The 19,267-nt window shown below is 54.6% G+C and overlaps 1 protein-coding gene across 1 annotated transcript; it reads left to right on the forward strand.

The window, feature by feature from the left end:
- The first annotated feature begins 5,083 nt into the window (after positions 1-5,083).
- On the forward strand, positions 5,084-17,403 carry N4BP3 (NEDD4 binding protein 3). The gene is made up of 5 exons (XM_036423255.2): positions 5,084-5,407; positions 10,430-10,780; positions 11,018-11,545; positions 11,922-12,164; positions 12,290-17,403. Exons 2-5 carry the CDS (start codon positions 10,460-10,462, stop codon positions 12,818-12,820), a joined length of 1,623 nt encoding a protein of 540 aa, XP_036279148.1. The 5' UTR covers positions 5,084-5,407; positions 10,430-10,459; the 3' UTR covers positions 12,821-17,403.
- The last annotated feature ends 1,864 nt before the right edge of the window (positions 17,404-19,267 follow it).

Raw genomic sequence — 19,267 nt, forward strand, 5'->3', positions numbered from 1 at the left:
CTTTATCTTGTTAAAGGAAAAAAGCACAGGCCCCAAATTGTGTCACTTCTGCTAAAAGCTCATAATTCAAAAAATAAATAAATAAAAATAAATAAATAAAAAATAAAAGCCCATAATACTGTTGACAAAAGAATGTTCAGCCTGCCAAAACCGGTTTGGCTCAGTGGTAGAGCGTCGGTCTGCAGACTGAAGGGTCCCAGGTTCGATTCCGGTCAAGGGCATGTACATTGGTTGCGGGCACATCCCCGGTAGGAGGTGTGCAAGAGGCAGCTGGTCGATCTTTCTCTCTCATCGACGTTTCTAGCTCTCTATCTCTCTCACTTCCTCTCTGTAAAATATCAATAAAATATATTTTTTAAAAAAAAGAATGTTCAGCCTAAGAAAAAGTTATGAGTTTATTTGAGCCAAACTAACAATTGCCAAGAAGCAAAAATCTCAATGGATCAAGAAAATGCTCCAGAGCATTTTATCCACTAAAATCAAAGGAGTGAACATAAAGGGGGGCTATTTGAAATCCATTGGTGGTAGATTAGGTAGGCAGGAGGAAGCAAAGTGGGGAAATCTTTGAGACTTGGATAAAAAGTAAAACCAGAGAGACACTACTTTTACCTGGTGGGTACAGGATAGTTAACATTTACAGCACATAGAGTTGGTATATGAGCAACAAGGTAACAATGAAGGGCCTTGCTGGTTTGGCTCAATGGATAGAGCATTGTTCCATGGACTGAAGGGTCCCGGGTTCAATTCTGGTCAATGGCACATACCCTGATCCCCTGGTCGTGGACTTGCGGAAGGCAACCAATTGACGTTTCACACATAGCTGTTTCTCTCTCTCTGCCTCTCCCCCTCCCTTCCACTTTCTCTAAAAATCAATAGAAAAATATCCTCAGGTGAAGATTAACAAACAAAAAACAATGAAGGTTCTATTGTCTCCTGTTCTTGTGGGGGACTGTCCCTGATGGGTCTGGAAAAGAAGTGTTATCTTAGATGCAAAAAGGTATGTTATCTTAGATGCAAAAAGACAATAGCTGGGCTCACTCAAAGATTGACCTTTGTCAAGGAAGCTTTCAGCCCAGAATGAGACCCGCCATAACTTGTTTTTAGTTAGGAAGTTTTAATTTCAGACCATCCTGTGGGGCTACTTTAGATCTCTGAGTTTGCAAGGCCCACCATGCAGGCCTCCCCTGAGCTTGTCAGGTTTAATATGTGGCCTTCTTTCGTACACAATACCTAACCTAGATTTAATACCTGATCTAACTGCTGTTTCATCTATTGAGGTATGAAACATTAAAACCTTCTAGAAGTGGTCAATGGGGGAAATAGGGGGTTCTATGTAATACTTTCAACAATAAAGATTTTTTTAATAAAGAAGGAACATTAAAACCTGTAGAGAATTTCCTGTCCTGGTGGGGTAGCTCAGTTGGTTAGAGTGGTGGTTGGCAAACTGCGGCTCACGAGCCACATGCAGCTCTTTGGCCCCTTGAGTGTGGCTAGGTGTTAGAACCACTTCTTCAAAACAGACTCACCCAGGCTGAAAACCGACTGCTGCGCATGGACCACGAAGTTTCAATCGTACTGTTCGTGCGCACCTGCACGTGGTATTTTGTGGAAGAGCCACAGGGCCAAAGAGCTGCATGTGGCTCGTGAGCCGCAGTTTGCCGACCACTGGGTTAGAGCATCATCCCGTACACCAACGTTCAGGGTTTGATCCCAAATCATGACACATAAAAGAATCAAGCAATGAATGCATAAATAAATAGAACAACAAATTGATGTTTCTTTCTTTTGTTCTCTCTCAAATCAATCAATAAAAAACAAATCTGTAGAAAATTTGTTTAAGAGTTTATTTGAGCAGAACTGACAACATATGCTGGGGAACAGGATCTCAAATACTCCTCAGAATAAGTTTCCAGTTTCTTTTATGCATTTGAGAGTAAGGAGGGAAAGTAAAGATTACATAAATCTGAGAGAAAGCAAGGCAGAGATCAGATTACAGGATAGTTAACAAGATTATGTGTGTGCCCGCGCCCACTCTCTCTCTCTTTTAAAAAAAGTATGTATATTTTATTGATTTTTTTACAGAGAGAAAGGGAGATGGATAGAAAGTTCGAAACATCGATGGGAGAGAAACATCAATCAGCTGCCTCCTGCACACCCCCTACTGGGGATGTACCCACAACCAAGGTACATGCCCTTGACCGGAATCGAACCTGGGACCTTTCAGTCCACAGGCTGATGCTCTATCCACTAAGCCAAACCAGTTAGAGCTGTACTCCCTCTTTTTAAAAAAATTAAATCTTTATTGTTGAAACTATTACATAGAACCCATTCCGCCCCCGCTCCCCTCACACTGATCTTTTCTAGCCTACCCCCACCCTTCGCCCCAAGCCTTTACCACCCTATTGTCTGTGTCCATGGGTTACATGCTCTCTTATGGGCAGTTATGTATTAGAAGGGGTGGTCTGAAATGAGCCATTTCAAAAATGTGTTCATCTAGATGCACAGAAAAAATGGACAGGGCTGGTTTAAGGCAAAAATAATCCTTTTACTAAAATAGTTATATGTCTGGGGCGTGTCTATTTACCATGACCTGCTCAGTTAGGAATTTATGGTCTAATCACCTTGTGAAGCTACTGTCCATAGAACCACCTTTCATCCACACCACTTCCCAGAGAAACATAATCTTAACCAACCAGTATGGAATTTCCTGGATTTCCAGGTCACGAACCAATAAAATAACCTGTCACATAGGTCCTCTCCATCCCCCACAGAGAGAGGAGACACCCTCTATAATAAAAACCCTTCCTTTCTTTTCCCCCAAAGAAAAGATGTGCTGGCCCAGAGTAATCCTTTCTTTTCTGTCACTAATAGCTCCCTCGCCCCCCCTTCTGCCTATAAAATCCTTTCATTTTGTGCAACTCCGAGAATGCTTCTGGTTGCTGGATGAGATGCTCATTTGTGAATGGCTTAATAAAGACCTTCAAATTTTAAATTTGTTGAATTGTTTTATTATCAATTTGTAACCCTATGAGACTGGGCTGACACCAAAGTATCTACTGAATTTTCTTAAATAGTTCTCCGGAAGGTAACTTCAAAGGGCGATCTGATTATAAATTCCTAACTAAGCAGGTCATGGTGGGTAGTCACGACCCAGGCACGTAACTTCTTTAGTAAAAGGCTTATCTTTGCGGTGAGCCAGCCCTGTTCATTGTTCCTGTGCGTATAGGGTAGCACACCTTGGAAATGTTCTCTTTCAGACCCCTCCTTCTAATATGTGCAGTAACCATATCCCTACCTTGCTCTTGCCCACTTTCATGTAATCTTCCTTACTTCCCCTCGTTAATCTCAAATGCATGAAAGAAACTGTAAACTGTTATTCTCAGGAGCATTTGAGATCTTGCTTCCCGGCATATTTTGTCAGTTTGGTGCAAAGAAACTCAATAAAAATTCTCTACATGGCCGGGACCGGTTTGGCTCAGTGGATAGAGCGTCAGCCTGTGGACTGAAGGGTCCCGGGTTTGATTCTGGTCAAGGGCATGTACCGTGGTTGCAGGCACATCCCCAGTGGGGGGGGTGCAAGAGGCAGCTGATCGATGACTCTCTCTCATCGATGTTTCTAACTCTCTATCCCTCTCTCTTTCTCTCTGTAAAAAATCAATAAAAATATATTTAAAAAAAAATTCTCTACATGTTTGGATGTTTCTTAAGGTGACAGTAAATTGGCAAACTCTGACCCATGGCCCAAATCCGATCCATGAGTGAGTGCGCAATGTCTTTATTATTTAATTGATAAAATTTACATATGTAAAATTAAGCATTTAAAAGTGTACAATGCAATGACTTCTAGTACATTCACAATGCTGTGCCACCACCACTTCTGTCTGGTTCCAAAACATTTTCCTCATCCCAAAAAGGAAACCCCATGCCCTTTAAGCAGTCACTCATTTCTCTCTCTACACAGCCTCTGGCACTAACTGCTTTCTGTCTGTGTGGATTTACCTGCTTCTTACAAGTGGAATCACACATGTGGCCTTTTGTGTCTGGTTTCTTTCACTGAGCAATACTTTTTTGGAGGCTCATTCGCTGGAGGGACTGGCAGTAGGTTATGCTGTTCTCCCGAATCCCTGCAAACTCGATTTCCATTCAGGTATCAGCATTTCATTTCGTTTAAAATATATATATATATATATATATATATATATATATATATATATATATATATATATAATTTTTTTTAATTGATTTTTTTACAGAGAGGGATAGAGAGTTAGAAACATCGATCAGCTGCCTCTTGCACACCCTCTACTGGGGATGTGCCTGCAATCAAGGTACATGCCCTTGACTGGAATCGAACCCGGGACCTTTCAGTCCACAGGCCGACGCTCTATCCACTGAGCCAAGCCGGTTTCGGCGCATTTCATTCCTTTTGAATAATATTCCATCGTATGGATATACCACAATGTATTTATCCATTCATCAAGTGGACAACCTGAACTATGTCCACCTTTTGGCTATTATGAATAGTCCTACCACACACACTGGTGTGCAGGTACTTGTTTGAGTCCCTGTTTTCAATTTTGGGGTATCTATCTAGGAGTGTAATTGCTTTTTTGAGAAGACACGGGTGTTTCACTTTTTGAGAAGACACGTGTTTAATAGTTTTCCATCTGAATGCCTTTAGGTATCCATTTCTGTCTCTGTCTCCATTTCTTCTACTGTCTAACATCCAAGTGTTCCATTCAAATTATTTGGATCCTGAAGGCATCTGGATTTGCTGGATTTCCACCTCTCCGGAGTACTCTCTTGTTCAGCCTCAAAAGGGGATATTTACCCCAGAGAACACGGCGAGGATCAGGGAGGTGGTGGACTGAACGGGCCTCTCCCGAAGCTGCCCAGGAAACAGAGGGACCGCGAAGCCCGGAGGAGGAGCGGGGCAGGCGGGGCGCGCCTTGGGGGCGTCGTCCGCGCTGCGCTCGGGGCGGCGGACCAGCCGGGGTCCGAGCGGGCGGGTGCAGAGCGGCGCTGCGCGGCGAGCAGCCGGCAGGGGGCTCGTGGGGCCGGGGCGGGGCTCAGATTGGCGGGCAGTGGGCGGGGGTTGCCCCTCGTCCCCTCCCCTCCCTTCCCGAGGCCCCGGCCACGCTTCGGGCTGGCGGCGCGCGGGTGAGTCAGGCCGGGTTTTCCCTCCGCCTCTGGGGCATGCGAGCCAGCGCCACCGCCACCGCGCGCGTCCCTCCCTCGCCAATCCGGCTCCGGCGCCCGCCCGCCCGCCCGCCCGTGTTTTCCCGACGCCTGCCGCCCCGCCGCCCCGGCCCGGCTCCCAGTCTCCGCGGGGCCGGCGCCCTGGAAGGAGGGTTCGAATCCGCGCGAGGGAAGTGCGGCGCGCGGGGTGCGGAGCGGCGCCGGCATGGTAAGCGGGGCGCGCCGGGGACCGGGGGCCGGGGGCCGGGGGCCAGGGCTGGACTCGGAGGTGGGGCCGTTCGCGAGGTCTCCCCTTTCTCGGCGACCTTGGCCCAGCCTCAGCCCCGCCGGCCGGCCGAGGTCTCCGTCTAGGCTGGTGGGGGCGCCCGGGGGCGGTGTGCGCCCAGGTGTCCCCTGCTCCGGGCACCGGGCACTGGGGCTGGGGATCGGGGACCCACCCACACGCTCCGCTGGAGGGGCCGGGCGCAGGTTCTGCTGCTCCCCGCAATCCCCGCCATCCCCGCCATCCCCGCAAAACGCGCTTTCCAAGAATTGCGTTCGGGACCCCTGTGTCGCGGCCAGGGTGGGGCAGATGCCCTTGGCAGGGGAGCCTGACCGCGGCCTCTGTCTCCCAGCCCAGCCGCCCCGGGCGGGCCCCAGGAAGGCGCCAGGAAGAGGCTGCCCCTCCCGTCCCGCAGGTAGTTAAATGACCGCCCGCCGTTCTGGGGCGCCCGAGCCAGCCTCTGCCACAGCTCTCCCGGGACACGTTCCGGAAGGGTGCCCACCTCCTTTGCCTCTCCTTCCCCGTGAGATCCCTCTCCCGCCCCCTCCGCAATACCCGCTTCGTCCTTCAAACCCCTGCCCTGTGCAGGCGGAGAAGCTGCCAGCTTGCCTCCTGGGCCCCCAACCAGAGATGCTCCCACGTCTTGGCCTCCAGAGCAACGCCACAACCTTTGGCCAAAGTGAGGGCTGGCCCAGGGCCAGCCGAAATCGGGGCTCTGGGTGTGTGCAGAAATAGAATGGGACCCATTCTCTTTCACCGGCGGCACCACTGTACCCCAAGAACAGATTGGGGTTCTCTTCTTTTGCATCAGGGGCTCAGCCTGGCTGCCCCTCTGCCATGCCCGCTTCCTGCCTGGCCTGGGGAAGAGGCAGAGGCAGAGATCACCATCCGGGACTAGGTGATCGGCCTCCTCCCAGGGCCCTCCTGGGCAGGGCTCTGGTGCTGGCTGGCTGTGTGTGGGTGTGTATGTGCCAGACTGTGAATGAATTCGACCAGCCTGCTCCCACTACCGCCTCTAGAGCCAGCAGCTTCCAGGGCTAAAACTCCTCAAGCAGCAGCGCTGCCACTGTTTCCTCCTGATCCAGGGGCAGGCCCTAGGGATTCCAGGCTAAGGGGACTGGAACCCAACCCAGCATGGGCTGCACACGCCCTTGGGAGAAGCAGCTGGGCAGACACACACACACACACACACAGCAATGAGTGCGCTTGGGGGCGGTGGTGACCCCTGGCTGGGATAGCCCAATGCGGTGCTGAAGACCTTGCCCAGGGAGTTGGGATGGCTATCGCTTGGGCAACTTGCTTCCTCTTTCTGGGCCTGTTTCCTGGTCTGTAAAATGGAGTGACAGTAACTGCTATTCGGCCCGTCCTCGAGAAGCGTCTTTTATGGAGATGAGATGATGGAACGAAAGGGCTGAAGAACACTGCAGAGTGCCGTGCACCTGTCAGTGACTCTAGGGGGACAAAGCCTCACGCCTGCAGGGGTTGGGCACGGCTCTGCCTCTTCAAGTGTTGCAGGGCGTCCAGGGTATGCCCCCTTCCTGGCCCCTCCGCATCCACTGCCCCTTCTTTTGGAACTGGGACATTCCAGTCCCATTCCTCAGGAGCAGCTGCAGACACACCCCTCAGCATAACTGATTCCCCAGCAGGTGGTGGGACACCCCCCTTCACATCCCCTCTTCTGGGCTGCCAGGGCTCAGGAGGGCTGATGCAGCAGAGTTCGGAGTGGGAGCGTCCTGCCCACTTGCTCTGGGATGTCCCAGCCCAGAGGAGACGCATGGTGGGGAGCCTGTGCCCTTACTTCCTCCTGTGCAGCTGGACGTGACCTGAGGCCCGTTGTTTCAACACCTGGGCCTCGGTTTTCTCTTACGAAGGGAGGGTTCACACTTCTCTCCTCCTGTGCCTGTTGTGAGGCTATGGTAGCCCTGTGTCAGGCTGACCCACCGAGGCACCCACTAATGAACGCCAGGATGCCTCCTTATGTTCTGTCTCTGCTCCCCCAGGCCCACTGTCCTGGTTCCACCAAGGGTGGTCCAAAAGAGATGTCCCTCTGTGCTCAGGACTTTCAGTCTGCTGGCTACTCTTGGGGCCAGGGGATGGGAGTGGGAGTAAAGGCCCTGTTGGGGCCACTTGGGGCCTGTGCGGAAGGCCCAGCCCAAACCTAGCCTGTAGGGTTGTGGGCAGTTTTCAGCTCTGGGCAGATCTCTGGGCCCCAGAGCGAGCAAGCCCAGGCACTTAGAGGCATCTGGCTTTGGGCTCTGATCCCTCCCCAGTTGCTCTCCCCGTTCCCGTTCACCCCCCCCCTCCCCCATCCCCCTTTCCCCACCAAATCCTCTCCAGCCCACAGCTGTCCTGGTCTGGCCAGGCCAGTCCCTGGGCTTCCAACAAAGGAAGGCATGTGTGTTGGGGGGAAAGGGGAGAGCCAGGGGAGGTGGAGGGACCCTTCCAGGAAAAGGTACCAGCTGGTAATGCAGCCAGAGAAGTTTCTTAGGAGGGGTGGAGGGTGGGGGCCTTAAAGGAAGACAAAGGCAAGGGGCTGTCTACGCCTCTTCCTCCAGCTCCATAGCTGTCTAACTGCTCAAGTCACTTGTGGCGGGAAACTGGCCTCATGCCTCCCTCACCACCTTCACACACACACACACACACACACACACACACACACCCTCTGCATCTAGTCTCTGGGCAGGGAACTAGATGGTTTCTCCTGGTCTCTCCTGCTGGAGTATTCCTGTATTATTATGTCTATGTGTCCCAGAGTGTGTTCAGTGCCGTGTGGGTGACCTTTGGACTCGCGGCGCTGTGTCCTCTAACATAGGAGCCTCTGTGCCGCTGGTGGCACTGACTGGACTGCAACATACGTGTGGCTGGCGTAGATGCTGTTATGGCTATGGCTGCCTCTCTAGACGGAGACTCTTTGTGGGGCACAGGGGATGTCAGTTATTGCTCCCTGAGACAGGAAGTGAGGATCTGCTCAGGGGACGGTGAGATAGTGTGTATTTGGGATGAAGTGAGCGTATTTGGCATCACTGTCACCATCGTCCACGGCATCCCCCCGCCCCCGCCCCCCTTGTTTCACTGGGCTTATACAGTTCACAAGACCTTTGGCCTCTGTTGTCTCTGTGATTCTCACGGCAATCCCATAAGGAAGGCAGGGCAGGCAGGGTCTTCCCCCACCTCGGAGATGGGGAGACTGAGGCTTGGTGAGGAGAGGTGCCCCTTGAAGAGTCAGTGTGAGAGCCGGGCAGGAGACCAGCTGGTCTGCTGTCCCACCTCTGACAGGAGTTCAGTGCCCTCTCAGACACAGAGGTGTCTGTGGCCTGGTGGGTTTGTCGGGGTGAGGGGTCAGATTGGGAGATCGGTGCTTCCATTCCCCCTCTTTGGGACATGGGTGACATCCTTGGTCATTTGGCAGCCACGGTGCTGGATCACAGGTGTCCTCACCCTGGCCAGCCCTGTGACCTTGGGCAAACCATTTCACCTTTCAGAGCCCTAGTGGCCGTACCTAAAAAATACATGGTACCTTGGTCTCAGGATTCAGTGAGACCCCTGTGTCGCTCGCTGTAGGTGCTTAGCACTTGTGATTCCTTACCCGGATGAGCCCCCTGGCCCTGTGTGGCCTGTAGCACCACCGGAGGTGTTGAGGAGCTGGGGCCTGGGAGGGAGGGTTGGGAAGGTTACTCTTGCCCAGGGTGAGGTGGAGGGCCACATGTGTGGGGGCAGGGCTGCACCCTCCTTCCCTTTTACTCCTAGAGAGCTTTGTCTCCCACAAACACAAAACCTGGAAATGGCTGAGGAAGATGGAACCTGCTAACGGCCATTGTTTGGGAGGGGAGTGGGTGTCCCGGCGGCATATTGGGGAGGTTATGGGGGACTCACAGCTGCAGCGTGCCTGCTGGGGTCTAACTGGGAATGGGAGCGGCCGGGCGGGAGGGAGAGAAGGTGGCACTGGTTCATCCAGCATGCTGGGCACTGGGCTTAGCACAGGGGATTCAGCCGGGCACTGGGGACAGGTCCCACCTCCACTGTGTGGTCCCAGCACAGGGGGAGCCTGGCCGCTGAGTCTCCCACCAGTGGTGCTCATTGTCTGACCGGCTGAGCTCTGCTCTTGTCAGCCTGCGTTGACCCTGCTGCTGACGGGGCGCTTTGTTCTATTATCTTGGCCCATTCTCCAGGCACCCCTGAGTGATGAGTTGTCATGGCTATTGTACGCATGAGGAAGCCAGGCCCCCCACACTGACCGCCTCAATGCAGGGTCAGATTTAGAGGCACCCCTTCCCCCGTCCTCACACCTGGTGGTGGGCCCTCTAGCGTATATGTAAGGGCTGCCCCTCCCCCCTGCCTCCCACCATGGCCCACGGTGAACACCTGTTCCGGAAACTGTGGCCATTGTTTCCCTCCATCCTTCCTCCCCTCTGGCCCTTCCTGTTTGTATCCCTCACACTGCCTGGTGCAACCCCACCCTTGCCAGGTGCTTCCCTTGGGGAGCTCACTCTCTGCAGGAAGAGGGCTGAACTGGGTTTCCCCACTCCCAAGAAAAGAAGAAGGAATGGAGTATCTGAGGCGGTTGGCCCTGGTTCCCTGTGCCTTCTGCCTACTTCCCAGATAGTGGGGGGGACTCTAGCAGGAGAGTGAGCAAGGCCAGAGTCAGACAGAGCCTGAGTCCTCAACTGGCCCAGGCCTGGGAAGGGTCCTATCCTGCTTTTCAATGCCTCCCCTCATCCATACCTCCCCACCCCCAATCACACACCAGCCTCTAGCTGATGCTTGGGTACTGACTGGGCAGGTGGCTTAAGGGCTTGCCTTCTTCTTGCCAGCCTATTCTGTGCTGCATCCTCTCCATATCCATACCTGCCTCTCCTGGGCCTGGGCCAGATGGGGAGCTGACGCAGAACAAGCACCTGGTTTTAGGGCATCGAGGGCAGGTGGGCAGCAAGCACCCACCTGCCCCTGATGGAGCCTCTTGGTCTCTAGAAGCAGCTGCCTGTGCCGTGTTGAAACTTCATGGACACAGCCCCAGGCCCTGCTGGCATTGCCATGGGCAGCGTGGGCAGCCTGTTGGAACGGCAGGACTTCTCCCCTGAAGAGCTACGGGCGGCGCTTGAGGGGTCCCGAGGCTCCCGCCAGCCTGATGGGCTCCTCCGGAAGGGCTTGGGCCAGCGTGAGCTCCTCAGCTACTTGCACCTCCCTAAGAAAGACGGCAAGACCGCCAAGCGGGCTGCTCGGAACGAGCCTGCCGACTATGCCACCCTCTACTACCAGGAACATCCCCGGGCTGGTGACTTCAGCAAGACCTCGCTGCCCGAGCGGGGACGTTTTGACAAGGTGCACCTCTGCCCAAACCCCTCCCTAGGGTGGGAGGGTGGGATGGGGAGCTTGGGGCCTCCTTGGAGACCTCGGCGCTGGGACAGGGCTTGGCCCTGAAAGTCCTGCCATGGACTAGCCTGGTCACTGCTTCCCAGTGGCAGGCACAGCATGTCTGAAAGGACCCCCAGGGCTGTGGGAGCACCGTAAGGCTGTGCTGCTAGCCCAGGGCTTTACCCTGCCCTCTCTTCCTGGCAGTGCCGTATTCGCCCGTCGGTGTTCAAGCCCGTGGCGGGCACCGGGAAAGGCTTCCTGTCCATGCAGAGCCTGGCGGCCCACAAGGGCCAGAAGCTGTGGCGCAGCAACGGCAGTCTGCACACGCTGGCCTGCCACCCGCCCCTGAGCCCGGGGCCCCGGGCCAGCCAGGCACAGGCCCGTGCCCAGCTGCTGCACGCCCTCAGCCTGGACGAGGGGGGCCCCGAACCCGAGCCCAGCCTGTCCGACTCCTCCAGCGGGGGCAGCTTTAGCCGAAGTCCCGGCATGGGCCCCGGCCCCTTCAGCTCCTCCTTGGGCCACATCAATCACCTCGGGGGTTCCCTGGATCGCGCCTCTCGGAGCCCAAAGGAGGCTGGGCCGCTGGCCGGGTTGAGCTGCCTGCCTGAGCCCCCGCCGCCCTATGAGCTCTCATGCCACACTGCCGACGAGGTGGTGGCCATGCTCCCCGACACCTGTGAGGACCTGAAGAGAGGCCTCAGTGACCAGGACGGCGCCAATCACTTCACGCAGGTGAGGGCAGCCTCTGCCTGGGGTCCTGCATTAGTGTACCGGGTCCTGGGGTCCCTTGGCATTGGTGTACCGGGCAGGGTCCTCAGCCCGTTCCCCCATGTGACTCTCTGGACACGAGAGGAAGAAGGAGATGCATCAGCTCCTCTCCCCCTCCCCCACGTGGTGGGATGTGGGTCACTCCTGGTTCTTGCTGGGGCTGTATAAAAGGGAGGGAGAGATGCCTTGGGGAGGGGAGGGCGGGAATATGTGGGAGACACTTCCCCTCTGGAGGGCATCCCAGGGTAGGGCACGAGTGGCCAGGGCGGTGGGCCCTGGTCCTGTGGTTTTCGGGACAGGACGTCGTCTGCGGCTACCCGGTGCCTCTTTCCCCTGGCAGGTGCTGGAGGAACGCCAGCGTCTGTGGCTGTCTGAGCTGAAGCGCCTGTACCTGGAGCGGCTGCACGAGGTGGCCCAGAAGGCCGAGCGCAGCGAGCGGAACCTCCAGCTGCAGCTGTTCATGGCCCAGCAGGAGCAGCGGCGCCTGCGCAAGGAGCTGCGGGCCCAGCAGGGCCTGGCCACCGAGCATCGGCCGCCAGAGGCGGACCCCAACACTCGGCCGGAGGAGGAAGCGCGGTGGGAGGTGAGAGACCGGGCTCTCGGGAACTCTCCTGTCCCCCGTTTCTGCAGCCCCCTCCTCTGCCCACCCTCAGCCCAGCCCCCTGACCCAGCTTTGCTTGGCGCCCGCCTCTCCCGCGCCCCTTCCAGGTGTGCCAGAAGACGGCGGAGATCAGCCTCCTGAAGCAGCAGCTGCGGGAGGCCCAGGCCGAGCTGGCACAGAAGCTGGCCGAGATCTTCAGCCTAAAGACACAACTCCGGGGCAGCCGGGCACAGGCCCAGGCCCAGGACGCGGAGCTGGCCCGGCTGCGGGAGGCTGTGCGGAGCCTGCAGGAGCGGGCCCCCCGGGAGGAGGCCCCAGGGAGTTGTGAGACCGATGACTGCAAGAGCCGGGGGCTGCTGGGCGAGGCGGGAGGCGGTGAGGCCGGGGACGGTGCCGCCGAGCAGCTGCGGGCCGAGCTGCTGCAGGAGCGACTCCGGGGCCAAGAGCAGGCGCTGCGCTTCGAGCAGGAGCGGCGGACCTGGCAGGAGGAGAAGGAGCGGGTGCTGCGCTACCAGCGGGAGATCCAGGGGGGCTACATGGACATGTACCGCCGCAACCAGGCGCTGGAACAGGAACTGCAGGCGCTGCGGGAGCCCTCCGCGCCCTGGAGTCCTCGGCTTGAGTCCTCCAAGATCTGAGGCCCGTGGAGAGAGCTGACGGCAGAAGCACTGCCAGAAGAAGGCTTGGGCAAGCCCTCCCTGAGACAGCCGGCTCCTTCCAGACATTGATCTGGGGCAGGATCTGACGAAGCCAGCCAGGGGCGGGGAGGATCACCGAGAGGAGGGATCCCGGTGGGGCTGTGGGCTGGGGAGGGTGCCAGCAGCAGGAGCCAGGCCCCTGCAGGGCCCAGCCTGCTCCTGGGGTAGGTGTGGCCCTAGGAGAGGGAGACTGGGAGATAAGGCGCTCAAGATGTAGATGGGCAGGCGTGAGGGAGGAAGGCTGGGAAGATAACATTGGCCTCCCCCGGAATAAAAGCACGTTTTCTATAGGAGGCCCTTGGTGATACGTTGGGCCTGTCCCCGGCCTAGATCAAGCGTGGTTGGGGTTAGGGGACTGTGGACCTGGACTATAGCTCCTCCAGAGTCCTGGTTCGTGGGAGGTTGTACCCCGTTCCTGTGTGCACAGCTGCTGGGCCCGTGTGTTGGCAAGTGGAGGAGTCCTCCTCCTTGCCCCAGCGCCACATGGTTCCGTAGCTGCCGTGTGGGCTGAAATTCCTTTCTTCAGCACCAGTGGGATTTTTCTGAAGGAACGATGCCAGGGAACCCGGGAAAACAAAAGGGCAAGTCACCCAAGGCGTTGCTAGAACATGAAACCTCTCGGTGGAAAGTCAGCCCCCGTGCCCAGGCCCCTGCTGGGTTTAGGGCTAGCCTGAGACTGCCTCTTCTGGCGCTCCCTAAGGCTCCTGTAGGGACCTGTCCCTCCCAGAACCCACCTCTCACCTTCCTGTCTGGCAGTGGTTCACCCCCCCACCCCCCTCCATAGGGATGGGGCTTTGGGAAGGTGCGGGAGACAGGCAGAGAAAGCTTGGGTGTCAGTGGGTAATGAGCCTTTGCCACTGCAAGGAACGTGGACATTTCCCCATAGGCATGGAGGACCCTGGAAAATTTTTAAGCAGGGGTGAAATAGGAGCTCATTTGTGTTCTGGGAAGCAGCCCCTGCCTCTCAGAGACCTGGCTTCCTCTCTGGGCCTTTGCTCCCTCCCGGAGGGTGGCATGGTGCACAGAGCCAGACTGGCTGTGCAGGTAGCATCTCCCCACCCCTTGCCCTTGTAGTGAAGCTCGGCGCCCTTACAGGTGAATCATTGTGACTGCTGGCATGCATTGAGGGCTTCCCCTCTGCCAGGCAGTTAGGCTGCCAGGGCATGGGGGCTCAGGCTTGAATCTTTCTGCCCCAGGGGAAGCAGCACACAGAGACTTCTCCCCTCCCAGTGTCTGCTGGTGGGGCAGGCACTTCTCAGCAGAGATTCCCCAGTTTGCTCCCAGTGGCCGTGCCCTGCCCTCCTCGCCAAGCCTGGCAGCCGCTGAGGCCCCAGCAGGTGGGGCCTGTGCATGGGGTGTGGATAGGGCTGTAGAGTGTGAGCCAGTGTGCCCTGCCTTTTCAGGGTGGAGAGGGGTGTGTGAATTGACTGCCAAGGGGATGGTGTGTCTGGCCCTGTCAGTGGCAGGTGTGTGTAGAGATGTGCTGTGGGCGGTAGGTGTGTCTGAGGGGGTGTGTTTGGGGCTTCTGGGCTGCTTCCGGCCACTCCCTCTGCTCCATTACTTGCCCCCTGGCTCCAGTCCCTTTAGCTAGTGGAACCTGTGTCCAGGGCAGACCCCCGGGCCTAGCTAAGACCCATCTAGGCCCACCCCTCAGCCTGGGGAGGGAGAGGGAACACCTGGGTCAGTTCCTCACAGGCCTTAGTATCCATTTCAGACCCTCCCAATCCAAGGTTTCTGGGCCAGTGGCCCTCAGGCGGGCCCCCTCTGCCCCCGCAGCTGAGTGCTGGCCTGAAGTCGGGGCCACTCCCTCCTCAGGGCCTGGAGCTAGTTGGGCTGGGTGCCCGCATGCCCTGCAATGGCCAGGGTCCACTTTTCCATGTACCACCTCTGCAGAACAGCTCCTCACCCTACAATTAGAGAGCTGGGCCTGCCAGTACTGCCAGTGGGGAGTGGGTGGGCGGTACCAAAACTTGGCAGCTATGCCAGAAACCAAGACCAGGCCCAGATGCAGGGGGAGGGCTCAAGGGAGCCAAGCTGAGGTGTCTCAGAGGAAACTTGATCCCTATTAGCTCATCCCTGCCTGGCAAACCAGTTCGGAGTCCCCAAGCCAGCTTGGTGGCTCTAGGGCTCTGGGGCCAGACAATTACAGGTGCCCCTGTAGTGGCTGCTGCTTCAGGGCAGCTCTTCCCTCCTGCCCCTGCAGGCCCCCGGAGCCCCCTCCACCAGCAGAATAGGCACAGACAGCCAATTCTTCAGAACTGTGGTGAGCCCCACTCTGGGCTCCCTACCCCTGGTCCCTCCTTTTCTCAGCTCAGATGGTGTCATGCTCCCTGGGCCCCTAAGCCTGTCACTTGAAGCCTCTGGCAGTCTATCCCCCTGAGATAGGGGTGCCCCTTCAGATCCAGCAGCCCTCTGGGCCTTCCTTCTCTAGGCAAAGCCCCCTCACTGTGCTCACATCTTGTCTCATCAAGGAAGCCTTTTTTCTTTTTTAAAAATATTTTATTTTTATTGATTTCAGAGAGGGAGATAGAAATATCAATAATGAGAGAGAATCATTGAGCAGCTGTATCCTGCACACCCCCCACTGGGAATCATGCCCTGACCAGGAATTGAACCGTGACTTGGCTCAAAGGTGGACGCTTAACCACTGAGCCACATCGGCTGGACAGGGAAGCCTTTTCTGAAGTCAGGGCAATCCACTTCCCTGTGCCCATAGCTCTCACATGCCTCTCCACCAGCTCTTTCTATGCTGCTGGGATTGTCCCTTCATCTCTGGACTGTGGGCCTTGCCCAGCCAGAGCTATGTCTTGTTTTTGTTGTTTGTTTTATAATATATTTTTTATTGATTTCAGAGAGGGAGAGGGAGAGAGATAGAAGCATCAATGATGAGAGTGAATCATTGATTGGCTGCCTTCTGCATGTCTCACACTGAGGATTGAGTTTGCAACCTGCGCATGTGCCCTAACCAGGAATCAAATCGTAACCGGCTGGGCTCATGTCCTGTTTTTATCCCTAGAGCCGTTCTGCTCCAACCCCAGAAAGCGCTGGGGAGCTTTGGAGTCCAGAAGGACCAGACCCCTCCCCTGACGGACATGGGTTTGAGCTGGTGGGAAAGATTCCTGCTCTGAGTGTTCATTCCCCCATGGGCATCAGATGTGAACCAGGTTTGTCAAGCTCCAGGGTGCCGGAGCTAGGTGCCACTCACTGCACAGTGATGTGTCGCTGCCTCCCTCAGGGCCTGGCGTGGTTCCCAGGTGAGGAATCCGATGTGGCCATGGCCTCTGCCTTCTTGGCCCTTTCCCCGGTGGGCGGAGGAAGGAGACAACACACATGGCCATGTAGTGACAGAGCCAGTCAGGAGCCAGGACAGTGCAGATGTAGCGATCAAGTCAGAGAGTGAAGGAGGCAGGCAGAAAGAGCGTGAGAGGAAATTTCTGAGACGGGCTGAGGCTGTAGGTATAGTGATCCTGTCTCCGCAGACGATGCAGGCCCACGGTGACAATCCATCACCTTGTGGGGCCAGGCTTCACCCATTATACTGGATTCAGGAAAGAAAAAGAATGTGTGGTTTCCTACAACAAAAGTGAAATATGTCACGTGAGAGGAGGTGGGAGTGGCGTGGGAGTTCAGAGAAGTGGGCTCACTTATCCAGGTGCTGGAGTGGGGTGATAAAGGTTGACCAAACTTTGGTTAAGCTATTTTAATTAATTTTTTTTTTTTTAGAGAGAGGAAGGAAGAGAGAGTAACATCCATGTGATAGCACGACATGGAGGGAAAAAATATCCTCTGGTGAGGATTAACAACAAAAAAACCTTGAATGGCTGCCTCCTGCACGCCCCCTGCTGGAAATCCATCCCAACTGTTTGGTGCATGGATGAAACCAAACCAACAGCCAGGGCTTGTGAGGCTCCTCTGAGCTCTTTTTGACGAGGCCTGATCTTGGAAGGTGTCCTTTCTTGTTCAGTCCATCTCTAGCAAGAATCCTTAGTTTAGCCAGAATTGCCCATCCTCTATACTAGATTCCCCTGCACATTTAATTTGGTTTCTCCTCCTCCACGGGTCACTGGCCTGCCTTCAGTGAGAATCCTGTGGTCTATTTAGCCAGAATGCCCTCTACTCCTGAGGTTTTCTCATATTAATTTTCTTTTCTTTTTAAAACATATATTTTTATTGATTTCAGAGAGGAAAGAAGAGGGAGAGAGAGATGGAAACATCAATGAGGAGAGACTATCATTGATTGGCTGCCTGCTGCATATACCCCCATTGGGGATCAAGCCTGGAACCCTGGCCTGTGCCCTGACCGGGAATCAAACCTTCATCTCCTGGTTCATAGGTCGAGACTGTCAACCACTAAGCCTCGCCAGCCGGGCTTAGTAACTTTCCACCCACTGACCCCAGCCTGGTCCTTGGCCATAAATGCTACTTTTCCTTATTGTGTTTGGAGTTGAGCCCACTCTCTGTCCCATACTATAAATCTCCATCGCTGTAGTCCTTCTTGAATAAAGACTTCCTTACCATTCTAACAAGTGTCATGAGTAAATGTTTTTCTTTATTCCCCCTCCTTTTTTTTTGTTTTGTTAATCCTCACCCAAGGATATTTTTTCCATTGACTTTTTTGAGATAGTGAAATAGTGGGAGGGGGAGGGAGAGAAAGAGAAAAATAGATGTGAGAGAGACATCGATTGGTTGCAACCCAAGTATGTGCCCTTGACCAGGAATCGAACCCGTGACCACTTGGTGCTCAGGCCAGTACCCTAACCATTGAGAACACTGGCCAGTGCTTTTGTTTTTTTCTTTAACAGGGTAAGCTTCTCTGAAGAGGGGAGTTGGGGTTTCCTCAGGAGCATCATTGGATGAGGGCATCTAGGACAGGCCTGGACTTGGACACAGGGAAGCGTGGGGCAGGCCTGGGGGAGGGTTCTGTCTGACATAGGAAGCCCTCATTTCCTGTGGCTGTGGGTGGGTCCCAACCGCAGCCAAAGGGAAGGGCCAGAACCAGGATGTGTGTGTGACCTGTGTGGTCATGCAGGGTCCCACACACAGAAGGGCAATGCTCTGCTATTGCCATCTTGAACTTCTTAATGATGTTTGAACAGGAGGCCTCATGTTTTCATTGTGCTCTGGGGCCTGCAAATGATGTAGCCACTCCTGGCCTGAACCAAAGCCTTGCAAGGAGGGGCAGGAACCGGGAGAAGAAGCGGAGACTTGTTGGGAGCCGCCTGGAGGGTGGAAGGAAGAGATGGCCTGAGCAGGCAGCTTGAGCTCCATGGGGTGAAACCTGAGGCTCCCAGGTTCTTCAGAGGGCAGGCAGTGGGTGCATCACCCCTGCTGCCACCACCAGCTCGCAGGGGAAGGAAGGCTGTATTTTCAGCAGAGCATTCCAGGGCTTGCCATCTAGGTCAAGAAACTTTTTTTTTTTAAAGGATTTATCTAGTGTGTTCTTTGTGTATCTGTTTCCCTTCTCCCATTTTAAGGTATAATATACATACAGGAAAACTCAACTTTTTTAGAGTTCAGTTTTTAGAGCTTTGGCAAATGCAAAGTTGTATAACCCTACAATTAAGATCTGAAATAGTTGCGGCATCACCCCTTCCCCTCCCCAGTTCCTCTGTGCTCCTATGTAGTCAGCCCTTAACCTCTGCCCCTGGGCAACCAGTGACCTGCTTTCTTAATTACCTTCTGTCCCCCACCCCACACTTTTATTTATTTATTTTTTATTGATTTTTTTACAGAGAGGAAGGGAGAGAGACAGAGAGTTAGAAACATCGATGAGAGAGTCATCAATCAGTGCCTCTTGCACACCCCCTACTGGGGATATGCCCACAACCAACGTACATGCCCTTGACCGGAATGAACCCAGGACCTTTCAGTCCCCAAGCCGATGCTCTATCCATTGAGCCAAACCGGTTTCAGTTCCCCCCACTTTTTGTGAGCCTTATTTAATCCCCCCACACATTAGAACATGTTACAAAAGTAGCAAGTAAAACTATATAACATTGATGTAAAAATAAAACCGCTTCAATGGAAAGAATGAGGAGCCAGAAATAGATTCCATATTGCAGAAAATTCTAATATGATGATGAAGGGCTTCAAAATGAGACGGTAAGAAGGCTTATTTAGTAAGAGGTGCTGTGATAACTGGACAAAAATATGGGAAAACATTGTCAGATGTTGCACTTCCACGTGCAAAATGAAATGGACATGTACATTGGGGAGGAGGCCTGGGGGGTTGTACCAAAGAGTTAAATTTTCAAAAATAAATCCTAGGAAACTAGACTATTATTGAATTGGTGGAGAACAGCTGTTTTTCTGCTCTGAAGCAGCCCCTTCTCCCAACAAAAACAAACACAATCCCAAGGGGTAAAATAGACAAAATCAACTACGTAA

This window comes from Pipistrellus kuhlii, unplaced genomic scaffold (genome assembly GCF_014108245.1).
Source record: "Pipistrellus kuhlii isolate mPipKuh1 unplaced genomic scaffold, mPipKuh1.p scaffold_m20_p_8, whole genome shotgun sequence".
Classification (NCBI taxonomy): Eukaryota; Metazoa; Chordata; class Mammalia; order Chiroptera; family Vespertilionidae; genus Pipistrellus; species Pipistrellus kuhlii.

Excerpts from the sequence above, each read along its gene's own strand:
- N4BP3 (XM_036423255.2), top strand. The coding sequence starts at position 10,460 with ATGGACACAGCCCCAGGCCCTGCTGGCATTGCCATGGGCAGCGTGGGC. Across the intron at positions 11,546-11,921 it reads GCGCCAATCACTTCACGCAG|GTGCTGGAGGAACGCCAGCG; the intron begins GTGAGGGCAGCC and ends TTCCCCTGGCAG. Across the intron at positions 12,165-12,289 it reads AGGAGGAAGCGCGGTGGGAG|GTGTGCCAGAAGACGGCGGA; the intron begins GTGAGAGACCGG and ends CGCCCCTTCCAG.